Source organism: Nomascus leucogenys, chromosome 6 (assembly GCF_006542625.1).
Source record: "Nomascus leucogenys isolate Asia chromosome 6, Asia_NLE_v1, whole genome shotgun sequence".
NCBI lineage: Eukaryota > Metazoa > Chordata > Mammalia > Primates > Hylobatidae > Nomascus > Nomascus leucogenys.
Window position 1 is genome coordinate 117,830,802 of NC_044386.1, and position 18,303 is coordinate 117,849,104.

The 18,303-nt window shown below is 45.3% G+C and overlaps 1 protein-coding gene across 2 annotated transcripts in view; it reads right to left on the reverse strand.

The window, feature by feature from the left end:
* TTC23 (tetratricopeptide repeat domain 23) overlaps window positions 1-18,303 on the reverse strand; it is a 111,162-nt gene that overhangs the window by 23,619 nt on the left and 69,240 nt on the right. For both annotated transcript variants that reach the window (XM_030815074.1, XM_030815075.1), the window contains exons 7-8: window positions 14,469-14,574; window positions 1,838-1,965 (exon numbers count right to left, since the gene is read on the reverse strand). In XM_030815074.1, the coding sequence (XP_030670934.1) occupies window positions 1,838-1,965; window positions 14,469-14,574 (234 nt within the window). The remainder of the gene's footprint in view (window positions 1-1,837; window positions 1,966-14,468; window positions 14,575-18,303) is intronic.

Genomic DNA, 18,303 nt, shown 5'->3' on the forward strand with positions numbered 1-18,303 from the left:
TTTTGGAGGAAAAAATGGCTGAGGAACTGGATGGAGTGGGGCATGAGGGGGCAAACCTACCCCATTATTCTGACCTGAGCACTCCCCTTAAGTCTTCTAGAGATGTGAGGGGGGATGGGGAGGGAGGGAATCTGAGGCCCCTGGAAGGCCCCTCTCTCTCCCTGGAGTTGGGTGACCGAGAAACATCCTGAAACTCCCATTTGTCCTGGTGATTGTGGCCCTACTTTGGCCTGAGAAACATGGGTATATCTGCATAAAAGCCCGTGTTCCCTAACTGACAGAAGGCGGGGGTGGAGGGGGGATTAAGGATGAGAAAGGAGCTGTGGGGGAGGAGGTCTACAGACGGTAAGGGAAATAAAGTTTTTCATTTCCAAGATTTGCCATAATAGGTTAGAGTTGAAAAAAACATATCGTCAGCCCTCCATATCCATAGATCAAAAATTATATGGGAAAAAACAATAAAAATAACAATACAACAATAAAAACAATACAAATAAAAAATACAGTGCAACAACTATTACCATAGCATTTACACTGTATTAGGTATTATCAGCAATCTAGAGATGATGCATTCAGGAGGCTATGTCTAGGTTACATTATAAATGTGACACCACTTTGTAAAGGGCTTGAGCATCCTTGGAGTTTGGTATCCTTGGGGGCTCTGGAACCAATCCCCCACAGATACTGAGGAACAACTATATATATATGTGTGTGTGTACACATATATGTACTGTGTACATATGTGTGTATATATGTATGTATGTATGGTTTTCTAGGAAACTGAGATGGCGTTAACCTCTGATAAGAAAAGCTTAACAGAGGCTGGGCGCAGTGGCTCACGCCTGTAATCCCAGCACTTTGGGAGGCTGAGGCGGGCCGATCACAAGGTCAGGAGTTCAAGACCAGCCTAGCCAAATGGTGAAACCCCATCTCTACTAAAAATACAAAAAAATTAGCTGGGCATGGTGGCGGGGGGCCTGTAATCCCAGCTACTCGGGAGGTTGAGGCAGAGAATTGCTTAAACTTGGGAGGCAGAGGTTGCAGTGAGCCGAGATTACACCACTGCACTCCAGCTTGGGTGACAAAGCAAGACTCTGTCTCAAAAAAAAAAACAAAAAACTTAACGGAGAGGAGTGAAGAGTAAACAGGACTTAGGTGCGCTGAGAAGAGGGTGTGGGCATATATGCACACATACATATATACATATATATGCACACATATATATATAATTGTTCCTCAGTATCTGTGGGCGATTGTATATGTATATATATGTATTAATATGTATACACACACACACACACACATATAAAAAAATAAAGCAACGGTGTTAGGCTTTTCAAGGAATACGTTCCCAAGAGTTTAATTACCAATGAATAGAAGGTCTGGGTCTTCTTCTATTTTTATAAGCCATGTAAATCAGGCTTGTACGAATCAATACTAAAGAACTCAGCTGTAACTTCTGCACCGTATAGTTTTCCTTAGATATGCAAATTCCATTCATTACCCAAACTGGGGAGAGAGGGATTAGACACACTAACTGCCACACTATTCCAGCCAGATCTGCAGGACTTCCATAAGCAGGGCCTGTCCACTATTTCTTTAGGATCTTTTGTAGGTGGGCATGACAATCTATATTCTCATAAAGTCTCCCAGCTTCTAAGAGCAAGTATCTCTGGAAGCTGCCCCAAAGGAGCCCTAGCCTTATTTGTGTGTCCCTCTAGAGACTGGCACATGCTTTGCACACAGTAGGTACTTAATGGATGTTTGCAGAGTAAAGGAGTTGCCCTTTGGATATCAACTGTGAATAACTAGACAATTGTGATCCAAACTCACTTACCTCTTTTTGTCCAGTCATTTGTAGAAAATGGCAAAATTCATCTTGAATTGAAAGAAATTTGGTTCTTCCCATCCCTTCAGAATCCTTAAGACGAGCCATGCTCTCTTGAAAATACTGCTCAGCTACATCTGAAGAAAAGCATTTATTATACTTTGAAAACTGCTCACATCTAGCTTTCCCGGTGATACATAAAGAAAAGTTACTGCAGAAGAAGAAACTATGCCCCAGATCTGAGCATGCTGGTAAGTTTTCAGGTTGATCAACCATTAATTCTTCCTAAAACTTTAGTTATAGGGTAACTATGACTTTACTGAGGGTAGGACTCTGAAAGTTCACTTATTTTGATGGATTGGAGTGTAATCTTGGTACATATTTCTAAAACATGAAAAATCTGGAAAATATTGCTGACATGCTGCCGAGGGAAGAAATCATTCAAAACCCCAATCATTCCAAATACTTCAACATACTGGTTATAATATAACACAAATATTTTTAAATGCATGCCAATCTTGAATGCAAGAAAAAGAAAACCTCAGGTATGGAAAATGATGAGAGAACTAAAAGCCAGAGAAGTGAGTGGGAGCTGAGGTTGAATGGCCCATGAGCATATTAGAAAAAAGGTCCATCTACTAGTACCGGGGTTTTCTAAGCCTGAGCAGGACTAGGGATGAGGCCTGAGGCTCATTTGTGGTGGAAAGCTGAATAGAACTCCCTGCAAAAAGCTGGTGTGGCCAGTAGAATTCTAAGGTGACCCGTGACCCTTGCCCTTGCATAGTCCCTCCCCTGTGGTTATGGATGGAACTTGTGAGTATGAAGATACAGTTCTCCTGAGATGAGCTCATGTTATAGGGTGCAGCTGACTTTAAGAAAGCGAGATTATGGCCGGGGGTGGTGGCTCACACCTGTAATCCCAGCACTTTGGGAGGCCAGGGTGGGAGGATCACTTGAGCCTGGAAGTTCAAGACCAGCTTGGTCAACACGGCAAAACAAAAAATAAACAATACAAAAAAAAATTAGCCAGATGTGGTGATGTGCACCTGTCATCCCAGCTACTTGGGAGGCTGAAGTGGGAGGACTGTTTGAGCCCAGGAGGTTGAGGCTTCAGTGAGCTGTGATCACACCACTGTATTCCAGCCTGGGTAACAGAGCCAAGACCCTGTCTCAAAAAACAAACAAACAAACAAAAAAAACCCAGAAAGATTATCCGCTGGGCCAGACTTAATCACAGGAGCCCTTTAAAAGCAGAGTTTTCTCTGGCTGGTAGCAGAAAAGGAAGTCATATTTATGGAAAGCATGACAGAGATTTGATGAGAAGGATTTTGCCTGCTGCTGAGATGGAGAGGGATATGGTGGAAGGACCTGAGCAAGAGCAGCCTACGGAAGCTGAGAGGGGTCAATGGCCACCAGCTCTCCAGGAAACAGGGACTTCAGTCCTACAGCTGCAAGGAACTCAACTGTGCTCCTAACAGGAACGAGCTTCAGAAAGGACCCAACCTCCAATTGAGAGTGGAGCTGGCCAACAATGCAATTTCAGTCTGAGCAGAGAAGCACGCCTTACCACACCAGACTTCTAACCTACAGAACTGCAAGGCAATAAATGGGTGAGTAAACAAATTTGTTACGCAGGAAATAAAATGAATACAGCCAGTGCTATGGTCTGAATATTTATGTCCCCCTCAAATTCGTGTGTTGAAATCTAACCCCCATGGTGATGATATTCAGAGGTAGGGCCTTTCAGAGGTAATTAAGTCATGAGGATGGCACCCTCATGAATGGGATTAGCGTCCTTATAAAAGACACATCAGAGAGTTTCCTCATTCCATCCACCCTGTGAGGACACAGTGAAAAGACAGCTGTCTATGAACCAGGAAGCAGGTCAGGCACCAAATCTACCAGAGCCTTGATCTGGGACTTTCCAGACTTCAGAACTGTGAGAAATACACTTCTGTGGTTTATAAGCCACTTAGTCTATGGTGTTTTGTTACAGCTTCCCAAACACTAAGACAGCCAGGAATCTCTAAAATGAAGATAAGAACAATTGCACTGGTTCCAGGTGTGGACTTAAGGGTGTCTATCCAGAGGTTCTGACTAGAAAAAGAATACCTGAAATAAGCATATATGTAGTCTGAATGTGTACCACCTACTTGGTCTGGAAATCCTGAACCAAGAAACCAGCACAGAAACTAGTCTGAAACTGGAAAAATCACAGGGCTCTAGCATAAGGGTTGGCAAACTTATTCTGTAAAGGACAGGATGGTAAATATTTTAGGCTTTGCAGGCCATATGATCCCCATTGTTGCTATTCAACTCTGCTGTTGTAGCATGAAAGCAGCCGTAGACAATACATAAATGAATGAGCGTAACCATGTTCCAATAAAACTTTATTTACAAAAACAGATGGTGAGCAAATTTGGCCCATGGGCGTCAGTTTGCTGCCCCTACCCTAGAAGAGGAAAATGTGACGGCTTCCTCCCCCAAGAGACATGGGATTCCCACAGAAGCACCTGTTGAAGAGAGCTTCATGGTGACACATGACAAGCACATAAAGCCTGTTGGGGAAGATTATGACCCATATATACAGTGGTCTACTTGACATTTCCACTTGGAAATACCGTATTTATTATGGAACACTGTATAAAACATTATCTTTTGCTTTTAGAAATTTCCTCAATATTTGGTTATTCCCTTCTATCATATCTAGTTTTGTATTTGTACTTTCTCTCTGTTTTCTTGATTAGGCCAGCTAGAGTTTTATCTGTTTCATTATCTTTTCCAATGAATTGATTTGGATTTATTTTTCTCATTCTGTGACGGTAATGCCAGGTGCTTCTCAAGTGGCCTCCATGATCTTCAGGTACAGCTCTCTAGAACACATGAGGATCAAAAATCCAATCAGCCCCTGTAAAGTGTGCTGCTTCTTGGAGGCAGCAGGGTGAGTGGCAAAGAGAGCAGGCTCTGGGCTTGCATTACCTAGGCCCAGGTTCTGGCTCTGCCCCTTACAGCTGTGTGCCTTGCTGTATTCCCCATTTGGAAAAGGGGACCATTATATTAATAACTCCCTTATAAGGAGGTATAAGGAGTAAACAGATTAATCATATGAATAAATGATAACAGGACTGACATATAGTTGGTGCTCAATAAATGTTGATTTTAATTTTAGGGACAGTTTTGATTTGATAATTGTGGCTATGGGTCCCCATACTAGGCTGAAATAGCAGGCAGACTGGAAGCAACAAGTGACAGAAAGGACATTGAGAGGACAGAAACATGAAAACACACAGAGCGATCAAAAGACACAGAAGTCTAGCATCCTTTGCAGATAAACAGCCCTGTACACCTCAAGAGCTCTGAGAACATGCCTGAAATTCACAATGAGAATCCTGGGTCTTAAGAAATGATCTAACTACATTCCATAGGATCTGTGTTAGAAAGGAGAGATGTAAACACTTTGGAAATATGTCTACCAAATCTAGTCAACCTAAAGAAAGCTTAGGTCTGAAACAGGTTATGTTCATCTGCATGATTTACTCCATGTAGATTCTAGGCAGTTGCCAGACAGGAGCAGGAATTGCACTCAATGCCAGCTGGCCCTGGGGTCTGCAGTTAGGCAGAAATCAATTGAACTGGATTCCTGTAACCCTCTCTTTCAATGGGGCCTGTCCCCAGCCAGAGCAGCAGATGCATTTCTGGAGCACTACTCAGAAGTTTTTGTCTTGGTGGGAGAAAATCTACCACATGGAAAATGTTACATCTCTTCCTCACAGCTGACCCATGTGAGAAAATGTTACAGATTTAATGTGCAAATTGAGTATTAACTTTGGCTACTTTGATAATCTAATGTCAGCACATGTTGAGGATGAAGTGGCATTAATTTTGTTGATTATAAAAGCCTTACAGAGATGAACATGCATGTCTAAAATGAATGAAGACAGTCAGGAGTGGAGTACTCTTTTGGTATTTTAATTTTCTGGCTAATTGAGAGTTAACTAAAGAATGTAGCCGAGCAATTCTTTTTCAAAGTAAAGGTCTTTCTGTATCTCAGCCTTGTCCCTAAAGATGGGCCCTTACTGTGCTTACCATGAAGACCTGCAGATGTATAAGGCATGAGGCAATTGGTGCACTGAGTTTCAGACTCTGGGCTCTGGCTGAAGCAGCATTGCCATGCTCAGGGAAAGGCAGGGGCCAAAAGGGCTTAGGGAGCATTTCCCTGCCCTCTCCTGGGGAGGAGCCGATCTCCCCGGCAGGGGTGGACACAGCCGCACCTCACATCTTTCTAGCCCTTTTCTTTGTAATGTTCTCCCACCTCCCGGGATTCCTTCCCCTAACTGCCCCGAATAGCACCCCATTTGGGCTGGTCCTTTCAACCCGAGAATGGCATGCTCCTTTCCCTTAGTGCAGCTCAGCTCACAGAGAAGCTTTGAGGGAGGACGCTACAGGGTTCAATTCCAACTAATGTGCAAATGGCTCCTAACCTCAGACTTAGGGACGCCCAGTCATATTTTCCAAAGAGGATGCTTGTTAGTGTAGGTGGAAGAGTACACTCCCTCCGGAAGAGGGAATGGGTGCGAGGGAGGAAGGAAGGGAGAAGAGTGCGGAAGGAGTGTGTTCCTTACATGAAGGCAATGTGGCTATGGAAGGGACAGAAGGCCAGGTGTTGTGGTGGGCAGACGGACATGGGCCCTGCCTGGGAATCTGCCTCTGGGGGCAGCCTCCTCAAGTCGCCGCTCTCTTTCTTCCTTTAAGTCCTTGGCTTCTTTAAGGTTTTGTGCTTTTCCCATTTTTGTTCCTGGTAGGTCTCTAGTCACAGGAGGATAAGGCCATATAGAGGGTTCCCAGACAGATGTTGTCACATGCAAGCCAACCACACATCAGGCATCTGTGAACTCAGGTTAGGACCCCTGTATATTAGAATGGCCTAGAGCTTAGGAACAGAGGAAGGTCTACTGCGTCCATGTATGCACCTTCCCTGTCTATAGATTCCAAACCACTTTTATCTTTATCTGGGATATAAGAAAGCTCCTTTATTGCAAGATCCTGACTTATTTCCCCCAACCCACTCACCTCCATATTAACTTTGAGAACTAAATCCACATGAGCAGTCTTTGAGGGGAGGGCAAATTGAATCCTATTACTAAAGCAAAGGGGTCACTTCCTGAGAAGCAGTTTATTCTCCTGGCAATGGACATCCCAGTCTATCTCCACCTGGGACAAGTGACAACAGGATTTCCAGAGGGACAGGAAGTCATGGCTGCCGCCTCCCGGCCTGAACCTTGTGCCCTGAAACAGGGTGTGGGTTCACAAAGAGCCAGCAGTTTCAGCACTCTCACACAAAGCCATCCCTACCTTTGAAAGCCACTTCTAGAATCTGCAATCTGATGCCGAAGGCCTGGGCAGAAGCTGAGGTCATTTTCTAAAACACAGGAGCATGACTTAGCTTGTAAATCTGAGCCCTAATGGCACAGGCGTTCCAAGGCCATGAATCTTCTATTTTCACTCTAACAGAATGTTTAGGTTGTCTGTGAGTTAGAGCAGGGAGAAGGTGTGGCTCGGTGGGCAGGGTGGTTTGATGTCTCTCCAGATAGCTCTGTCTGAGGACTTGGAGCCACGTCATTCTAAAAGACCCTGAAAGATTCTGTGTAGAGATGTTCATATACAGGCAAAAGAAAACAAGGCTTCATCCCAAGAGCAAGAGGAATGCAGGACTGCAATGTGGCCCACTGGAGGGGAGGTCAGGAGGCTTTTAATTAAAATAAATTCCAGTAACCCTGCGTTCATTTTCCTGTGGCTGTCCTAAGGCAGGAGTTGGAACAGTAAGGACAGCTTTCATTAAGAGGGAGGCCTCTGTGTACAATGTGACGATTGTCTTTTGTAGCAGTCTTAGGAAATAGTCCCTACTCTGTACCAACTGCAAAGGACCCCAGGGAGTTTAAAAATGGAAAGTCCCAAATCTTAGCCTGGTGCTAACCCAGAGGAGCTCCTTTACCCAGGAAACACAACGAAGCTACGTAGACCCTGCTGGGGGCTGCTGTTCGAGTCTGCTAGCCTGTGGAGGCCACATGGGAAGTCTGAGAACACATAAAGCCCGGAAGAGACTCTTTCCTCACCCCAGAGCCTTCAGTGGTCCCCACAGGAGACCCTCTTCGTGAGGAACACTTTCACAGTGCCATAGACAGGGGCCTGTGACATGGCTTCAGGGAGTGGCAGGACTGCTGCTCACCAGCTGTGTGATACAAGGAAGTCCGTGGCCATCTCTAGGGACAGGTGTGTATCCATAAAGTGAAGTGATCCAATGGCAGCAGACAAGGTGAGGCTCGCAAGGTATAAACATGCAGAGTGCCCACACCGGGCCTGGTCGCCATTGGGATCTGCCTGCCTTAAGTGTCCTCACCACCAGGAAAGTGACCAGCCCCCCTCCACCACCACAACTTGGGGCCACCATGTAGTGAAGGCTTCCAGCAACCTCAAGTTCCTGTCACTTGTCTTGGTGATATAGATGTGTTTTCCATAAGCTGCCTTAAAAATCCTTTTTGAAGCCAAGTCGGCGTATAAGTTACATAGGCTTCTCTAAGAAGTTCTGAACACAAATTACAAACCAGCTCAGAAGTGAAAAACCCGAACCTCATGAATATGGTCATCATGCTGCTCACGCATTTCAGCCTCCCCAGGAGAAAAATGAAGGGACAGGCTTTGCTCTCAGACACAGTGAAGGGACAGCAGTTGGTGAGCAAGCTTGATGAGGTTTCAGCTCTGCCCCAGCTAGAGGGGCCAACGCACAAACTTGGGTGGGGAACAGGCCTCCTCTCCTCCTCTTCCACTGGCCCCAAGGGCTGCCAACCCCTGCAGCCCCTACCTGCCTGTCCTTTAGGGCTGCTCAGAGCCCTGCACCCTCAGCAGGGTGGGGTAGGGATGGGGCAACTCCCTCTCTGGGTCTGGAGTGTGGTAAGTGGGTAGCACCTGGGTTCCATTCTAGGCCTTGCTTGGCCTCTAACTTGCTGAGTGACCCCGGACCCCAATCCCCTAGATGTGACTACTCTAGGGTGACTTCCAGAAGTTTCTGAGAAGGGATCCTCCTAATGCTGGTGAAAATAGAGTACGGGGTATCTCTTTCCTTCTCTGGGCCTCAGCCTCACTCCACTGCACCCTCACTTCCCCTTTCTCCCTCGCTCCCCGTGGGGCACAGAGCAGGGATGGATGCCACATGTGCTGCTTGGGGAGCTCAAAGGCAAGGCCAAACTCATGCTGGTTGGGCATTTTGTAAAAACAAATGGGCCCTGAGAAGGGACAGAGGAAAGTTCTCTCAGAGTGCACAGGGGCCCAGGGGAGTGGGAAGTCTGAAGGGAGACAGGCAGCTGGGGCATGGGCAGCCACGGCTTACTCTCACTTGACTGTACCACCAGGCCCCACTTGGAGGCTCAGATTGGAGGCATCATGAGAGAGGCAGCAGGGACAGCTAAGAAGAGCATGGGAAGGTAAAGGACACCTCACTGTGGCTGCTCCCAGGTGTCCATGTCAGGGGCCCACAAGACCTAGAGCCTGTGTATACCAGGTGTGACTGATTTCTGGTCTCTCTGGAACACACGGGGCCCAAGGAGCATCAGTAACCCATTGAGCAGGGAGTGGGGAGGGCCCAGCACTGGGCAAGCTGAAAAGGCAGGCCACAGGGGGAAGACTTGAAAAAATGGAGGGTTGTGTAAGGTAAAAAAGAGGAGACCTGGGTGAGATGCAGTGTCCAGCTTCTGATACTGACATTTTTCCAGTCTACTGTGTAAAATGTGGCTAGAGGCTAGGACCAGTGGGGGTGGGGGAGATATACATATTTGTGCATAGGAAATTATATCTTAGGAATCCACTTAGTCAGCCCCTGCCCCCTAAGCTCTAACCGGACAGAGCCCGTTCCATCTGCTGTCACTGAACGCTGCAGAACTCCCCGGCCTGCAAGAGCCCAGACCACAGATGGGGCTACTTCCAAACAAGGCCGCCTGCACTCAGCAGGCTCTGCCCTCTCAAAGGCTGAAATGTTCTTGGCTTTGAACCATTTCATTTCAATCTCCTTTAGGAGATGAGTTATAAACACAAAGCCAATGCCCTGAACACTTAGCAGGGCTGGGAAAGCTGTTAATACCAAGTTTGTCTATGGCTGCTCTGGGAAGCTGGCCAGGCTCAGGTTAGTGACATTCCAGGAGCCTGAATTGGGAATCTTTATGCAATCACAAGCCTTCGTGACTTCTTGGGCAGTTTTGTCTGCATAAGGAATACAGGGAAGGCACAGAGCAAAGGGATCAGCTTGTGCGTCGAGACTGAAACACTTGCTTCTTGGCCAGTGGCGTTTTGCTAGTGAGAGGGCAATGCCTTCAATGGGCATTCTGCGCGCAAGCAGGCAGGCTACAGAGAATCCTCAAAGGAGAAATTTTTCTCATTAATAATTATTTTCTTCAAAAATCAAAACCAAAACCAACCCCCCAAAAGTCTTTTTACCCCGTACAAACAGGTTTAAGCACAGGAGAGCAGAGCTAAGATTCCCCCTTGGTGCTGGGTGAAATGTGCAGATTTGCTCCTGGGATCCAGCCAGGACTTCTGAATTAGAAGTGACCAACGTCCAGGTCAGAAAGTCCTGTGCTGTTGAGAGCTGTGAGTGATTTGGTTGCCCCTTAGTTGCTACACAAAGATAAGTTGCAAATTGCCCTCTCTTATTTCTCCCTGGTGGAGGCAGCAGAGGCCTGGAGAAACCTAGGCCGCAGTAGATTTCTTACATTCCTGCTGTGGGGGCATTGGCCACGTGAGGAGACAGCAGAGAGGTGACATAAAAGACACTGGGAATGTACCCACCTGTGCTCCTGCTGCAGCCCCTGGCTGGGTGGTGCCTGTTGCATTTCTGCTTCTAGAGGGAAGCTGATTCCCCACATGTGCAACACGTGCTGGCCTGGTGAGCTCTTTTCCAGCCTTTCCCACATCTGCCACTGTGGGCGCAAGGATTTCAATGGCAGCAGTTTTTAAACTATGTTCATGGGGTAGGAATAGTTTGAGAATTCTTCTTGCTTTTATTGCTCCTGATTTGCCCATTTAGGTGGATTCGTTTGAGGCCTTAGGGGCAAAGGTTTGTGCTCCTTTTTGCACCTGTTCCAGGACTTCATGATGCTGCAGGACAATCAGCATTTATTTCTAGCCCACTGCTTCTCTGCCCTGGCTCCTCACTTAGCATTTACTCACCTTTAAGGCCTCAGTAAGCTTTTTTCCTAACAGCATCAGGGTGATAAATAGTTCAAGTGTCTTCTGGTTGATAGGTGCTGAATCTGACAAGGGCCTGCCTAGGAGCACTATACAGACTGATGGGGACTTGGTCCTTTTGGGGTAGAACAATGAGTAGAGACAGTAGGTCCTTCAGATTCATGGTACCTTCTGGTACGAAGAGGTGGCAGTATGAACTCATCTGTAAAATGGGAGGTCCTGTCCTGCCTCCAACGGTTGTTAAAAGGATTCAGTGAGCATGTCTGTGGAAGTACCAGCACCTGCATACAAGAGGTGCCCAAGTGCTGCTGCTGTGGTTGTCACTGTCATTGTTGCTGTCATTATTATGATTCTTGCTTGCTCCTGAGTCTCTCCATCTTTTCTTTTTTTTTTTTTGAGACGGAGTCTCGCTCTGTTGTCCAGGCTGGAGTGCAGTGGTACAATCTCGGCTCACTGCAACCTCTGCCTCCAGGGTTCAAGTGACTCTCATGCCTCAGCCTCCCAAGTAGCTGAGACTACAGGCGTATGCCACTACACCCGGATAACTTTTGTATTTTTAGTAGAGATGGGGTTTCATCATGCTGGCCAGGCTGGTTTCGAACTCCTGACCTCATGTGATCCACCCGTCTTGGCCTCCCAAAGTGGTTCCTCACATATTTCAATTCTGACTGGCAAGTGGGCTTTCTGAGTGCACGTCACCGAATGTCCTCAGCTGCTGCAGGTTGGAGCTGAGATTCTCTGCATGCTCCTGGGCCCCAGGCCTTCCCATTGGCACTCCAAACCCTTTTCTCTGGGCGCCTTCATTCTTCCTGTGTCCCTTGTCTGCCCACAGATTCTTTGGTGGGCCTAAGGTGGGAGGAGACATGTGCAGTGCCAGACCCTATAATGTGACATGGCATAAAGAACCTCTGGGGTGGCTGGCTGCCTGGGTTCATATCTTTACCACTCACTGGTTATGGGCCCTTGGAAAAATTACCTAATCTCTGGGTGCCTCAATTTCTCCATCCAACAAATGGGGATAAATGTACCTATCTCATCGAGTTGCAAGGATTTCTGAATTAATAAATGTAGTGCGGTGAGAACCATTGCTGGTATGCCATATATAAGTGGTAGCTATTAATATTATAACTGTGTGAAGTCATTTAATTATCACATATTTATTATCTGTATCAAGCAGGTATTATTATCATTTTCAATATAAGAGAAGGCAATAGAGTGCTATATTTAGACTGGAAAACTTTTTAAAAATATATAACTAAAATTGGATTGCCTCTGATTCCGTAAGTCATGCAAAGCAGAGTGGCCTAACTTCACAGCTATGGGACAATAGCATTCTAGGGCACAGATTCACTAGGTCCCACTCAATTCATACCTGCAGTCACTACACTGAGCACTGGGTCAAGTGCTGGAAACCAGAATCCCTCCAAGCAAAAAGATGGTCTTTTGGCCTTAGCCTCCTCTCTGTTTGGTATTCTTTCAGGAATGGACCCACCTCCCCTTACTCTGCCAGTTTACGCCCCCAAGGAAAACAGGAAAGATCTGACAGCAACCTGACACTCTTGCTTTCCAGGTCAAAAGTCACGGATCCAGTCTTCACACTTGTTTTGCCTCACTCAGAGCCTTAAACATATTTCAGTTAGTTACTATCAGTTAAAAATTGGGCTGGGTCTGTGGTGGCTCATGCCTGTTATCCCAGAGTTTTGGGAAGCCAAGATGGGAGGGTAGCCTAGGGCCAGGAGTTCGAGACCATCCTTGGCAAGACTCTGTCTCTAAAAAAGAATTTTTTAAATTAGCTGGGTGCAAGTAGTGTGTACCTGTAGTCCCACCTACTTGGGAGGCTGAGGCAGGAAGACCACTTGAGCCCAGGAGTTTGAGGCTGCGGTGGGCTATAATTGCGCCACTGCACTCCAGCCTGGGTGACAGATTGAGACCCTGTCTCTAAAAAAATAAAAAATAATTAAAAAAAAAAATTGAAGATTCTCCAATAAAACTCCAAATTTCTACCTTCTCTTAAAAAAGGAGCTCTGCCAATATAAGCTTCCCTTCCACATGGCTGCCAGGGGCTGGAGCTTAAGTAGCAGGTATGGGTTTTAGTTTGCCACAGTCCTCACCACTCTGTTTCGTCTCTCTCATACTACAGCCATCAGTTAGCTACCATTTATAACTATGCTTGCTGCTGCTGCTGGTTTCTGATAACCACCTGCTTCACTCACATTGCTTGCTTGGTTCCTGTAGACATTTAGATTTGTGACTTGCTATTCTAGGAGTTTCCATCAAACATGTATTTTAAGTGTTTTATTAATAGGTATGGAATAGAAAGTCCTTTCCTCCTATTACATGAATTTTAGGCACCAACAAGCAAACCTGATGGTTAGTGTGGAATGTTCTAGGGAGCGGGGACAAGAAAGGTCACCTGTCTCCTCTCTCCATCCTTACACAGGCTCCTCCAGATCTAAAAAGGTGCTTCAAGCTCTAGCAGGCCAGAATGAGAGATCTGCAAGGTGAGATGGACAGATGGATAAATGCCGATGCCCCCTTCATCAGTTCCTCTGTGGACTGAAACTCCCTGCCTGGCCCATGGATCTTTTCGGACCAGGCTGTTCACTGAAGCTTTCCCTTCACCTTCTCCCATGTGCTGGCCTCATTTTCGCCTGACTTCTGCTTCCTGAATCAGCCCCATGCCTTCCAGATATTGATTTTATGCTTTTGAGCACAGTGGACCTTATTTTATTCAGTACGTAATTATTTTTATCTGATATCTCGGAATACACCCCTAGGTCTTCTTTATCCATTTCTGAATATTATGACCCAAAAAAAAAAATCATTAGTACTATGTGTTTTCTGCCAGTGGAGGCACATTGTATGCTCTGTATGCTCTGAGCCCAGGATGGTGGATTAAATAATTCCTGAAGCTTGAAGCTCTACCTATTATGCGGCGATAAGAAAAACCGTAAGAAAAAGCCATAAATGGCAACTTCCTTTTGGAATCCTGAAGCCGTGTAAGTTCATCCTGATGGAAAGTTCAGCCCTGACAGTGTCTGGAGGCCGGCTGGCCCAGAGGCTGAGCTGTTGCCACAGCAATCTTTAAAAATAGATCACCTTTGAAAGCAGAGCAGATTTCCCATAAGCCCAGTACAGATGCTCTGGGGCTCTTAACAGCTAACATTTGGATAGAAATTAGCTGTATTTAAGAATAAAAGACTAGAAGAAGGCTAGAAGGGGAGAGAAACCAAAGGACTCCGAGGAAAGCAGCAGAGTAGCATAGCTGCAGACGATCAGATAAAACAAGGAAGGCTCTGTGGCGGGCCTGTGTCGCGGCTCTGTCCACCTGTTAACCTACCTAGAAGGCAGCTCGTTTACAGACCCAGGTGCCTGTGAGACAGGAAGAGAAAAGGATTCTTCTCACCATGGTGCTCGTGTCTCCCTGAAGCGACAGCAGCGTGGGCGACGATGTGTGCGGAGTCTGCTGCCTCCACTTGAGAGGGGCTTCTACTCAGGATGATGAGATGTGCCTGTCACCACAGAAAGAAGAAACATGTTGTTTACATACTTGGCAGCAGCAACAGGGAACTAACTGTCCTTGCAGAGATAAGCAGAAAGCCAAGGAACTTTCCAGCAAGCTAGAAGAAATTATTTATGTGGAAGTGAAATCAACTTGCAGGAGAGCTGGATTTTAAAAGGACTGAGTAGTGGAGGGAACACTGGACAATGAATCCAGATGGCTCAATGCTATAGCCAGGGCCTGTCACTATGCAAATCATTAAACATCTATGATCCTTTGAGCCCAGTGTCAGCAAAGGAAGGGGGAGTTACAAGAAGTAAAGAGATGGATAGAAGGTGTCAATGCTGTGCAGAGAAAGCGGGCAAGCCCAGTGCCCTGCCTACCAGTCAGCCCCAAAAGTGGGACCTACCCGTGGGTGTCACAGAAATACAGACCCCTCCTTTGTGCCTGTGCCACCAAGCCCATTTGCCTGCACCCTCTACAAACTTGCTCAGGGGAGCTGCCCAAGCACAGAAAGCAGCTCAGTTCCTTGAAAATAAAGTCCACCAAAATGTTTTTGCCCAGGCGCGGTGGCTCATGTCTGTAATCCCAGCACTTTGGGAGGCCAAGGCGGGTGGATCACTTGAGGTCAGGAGTTCAAGACCAGCCTGGCCAACATGGTGAAACCCCGTCTCTACTAAAAATATAAAAATTAGCCGGGTGTGGTGGTGCATGCCTATAGCCCCAGCTATTTGGAAGGCTGAGGCATGAAAATCGCTTGAACCTGGGAGATGGAGGTTGCAGTGAGCCGAGATTGCACCACTGCACTCCAGCCTGGGTGACAGAGACTCTGTCTCAAAAAAAAAAAAAAAAAAGTTTTTAAACAACGAACAAAAAACTATGATCTTATGAACATAAAATCACAATAGTCCTTTCAAATAACAATGCAAAATACATGCTTTCAAATAAAAAGTAACTACTCATCTCCCTGTCAGCATTTGGAGTTTTAAAATACTGTTAGTAACATGTTTACATTTATTCATACTTAGGATCGCCTACTATAGGAGTGGCATGGGCTAGAAAGTGTGGGCAGTACAAAAAATAAAATATGGTGAAGTCAGATAATACACTAATGTGAGTCAGTAGGTAGTTCACAATTAATTGCCAAAAGAGTGACAGAATACTAAAATGCCATGAGTAGGCCAGGCATGGTGGCTCACAACTGTACTCCCAGCACTTTGGGGGACTGAGGCTGGTAGATCGCCAGAGCTCCGGAGTTCAAGATCAGCCTGGGCAACATGGTGAAACCGTGTCTCTACAAAAAATACAAAAATTAGCCGGGCGTGGTGGCATGTGCCTGCAGTCCCAGCTACTCGGGAGGGCTAAAGCGGGTGAATTGCTTTGAGCCCGGGAGATTGAGGCTGCAATGAGCTATGATTATGCCACTGTACTTCAGCCTGGGTGACAGGGCAAGACCCTGTCACACACACACACACATTCACACAAGAAGATAAAAATGCCATGAGTTTAAAAAAAGAAAATACTAGATTGGGACAGGCAAAACACACTAGCAATTCATAAGATGTAAGCTGCACTTTAATTCTTTTTTATTTGTGATACCAATTTTAATTTTCTTGATAATTGTTATCTTCATTTTATACATGAGAAAACTAAGATTGCTGAATGGGTGATTACGATATCTCACAGCAAATAAGAGACAGAGATAAGAGTCTGACTCTGATCCTCTAACTTCAAATTCTGCTGTTTCTATCATGTCCTGAGTGCTGCCATTCCCCCCACCCTAGCCAGTGGTGGGAGACATCACTAATTGATGCCAGCACACTCCTCAGGGAACCCCGATTCAGTCCTCAGGAGCTGTGATTCATCCATGGCAGCTGGCACAGGAGATCAAGTCATCCCAGTTGAGCATTCTAGTCTGGACCATGCAGTATTTGCTCCTCTTGTGACCAGCCGAATGCATTTCTGAGACTATAATCAGGGCAGAGACAGAATCTTTGACTCTAGACTGTCACCTTACTTGTCACATGTTAAAATCTGCTGAGCTACTAGCTCTGGACTTTTTATGATGGGGCTACTCCAAAATAAGATTGCAGGTAATAATTTTTATTGCTGCATTGGAATAGTCAGAATTTCTTATTCTTAAGTGTCAACAATACCCTTTGCTTTAAAACAACATTTCTTATTATAGAATATAAAGAATTGAATATGTGATTTTGGCAACCCCAAATTAGCCACTGTCCTTGATTTGGCATGAAAGGCCCAATCTTAAGCTCTGACTTGAAATGTTTTTCAAATAATGGGCACTATGAAATTCAACTTCATGTATGCCTAGACAATAGGAGCCACAGGGATAGAGTCAAATTATTGCTTGTGTAGTGTTTGGAGAAAGGAAAAAAGAGAGGAAATACCCACTCCCTCCAAAAAAATACCAAATGCAAATTGAGCCATGTTTACTTTGTTTTTCCCCTACTATCTCTACGATCTGTTATTTGGAGAAAACAATCACTGTGTAATGCCAGAAAAGCTTTAACTCATATGATGCAAAGACATATAGTATTTTAGATTAAAACTAAAACAAGAAAGATTTTATATTTTGTTTCTTTCTATTCAATATTATAAATTCAAGAAAATGTTAATAGATACGTGTCTAACAAAATTATTTTCAAATGAATAATTACGTGTTCTGAAACCAGCGTAAGTTGTTTTTTTGCCATGGAGACAAAGCAAAGTTTTCCAAGAGCAAAATACACACAATATCAAGAAAATGAGTCAGGCTGGGCGTGCTGGCTCATGCCTATAATCTCAGCACCTTGGGAGGCCGAGGCAGGAGGATCACTTGAGCTCAGGAGTTTGAGACTAGCCTGGGCAACATAGTGAGACCCCATCTCTACTAAAAAATAAAAAAAATTAGCCAGGGGTGGTGGCATACACCTGTAGTCCCAGCTATGCAGGACGCTGAGGTGGGAAGATCACTTAATCCTGGGAGATCAAGGCTGCAGTGAGCCGTGATCGTGTACTGCACTCCAGCTTGGGTGACAGAGCAAGACTCTGTCTCAAAAAATAAAAAAAGAAAGTGGGTCCTGAAAGCTTAAAGGGATCTCAATTTATCACACAATTTTCATGACTTAAACATTTTTCTACATGAGATGCTAACATAAGCAAACATTTATTATTCATTATTCACTTCAGAAACTCAATCCCTAATGTAATTTATTTGATGTTCATGAAGCTTTTAAAAACCATACGCTAGAGGGAAGGGGGTTTGATGGGGGGACACCCATGATGTCTAAAATGTGCAAAATTAGCATCTAATTTATTCAGTAAAATTCAATTTAATTTCATTTAATTTAATTCGGTCCTACTCAATTCAATTTATTTTAATTTTTAAATGCTTTCTGCATGCCAGATATTGTGCTAACAGTAGGAATTCCCCCGAAAAATTAGGCAGGAATTTTAGTTTTAAAGGAGCTCACATGTGAACTACAAAAATGTAGGATAGTTTGTATTTTATGCAGATTTACAGACACCGCCCCTCACTAGGTTTTTGCACCCAGCTAACTAACTTCCTATCTACCCTTACTCTTGCCATCATTTCCCAAGATTTCAGTATCCATGAGATTGGCCTGTACTCACTCAGGCAGGAAAGAGATGGCACGTGTAAACAGGTTAATAGAGGAAAAGAGGTCAATAAAATGATTCCTGCCATGGAGGAAACCCAAGATGAGCGTGCTGGGTCCCA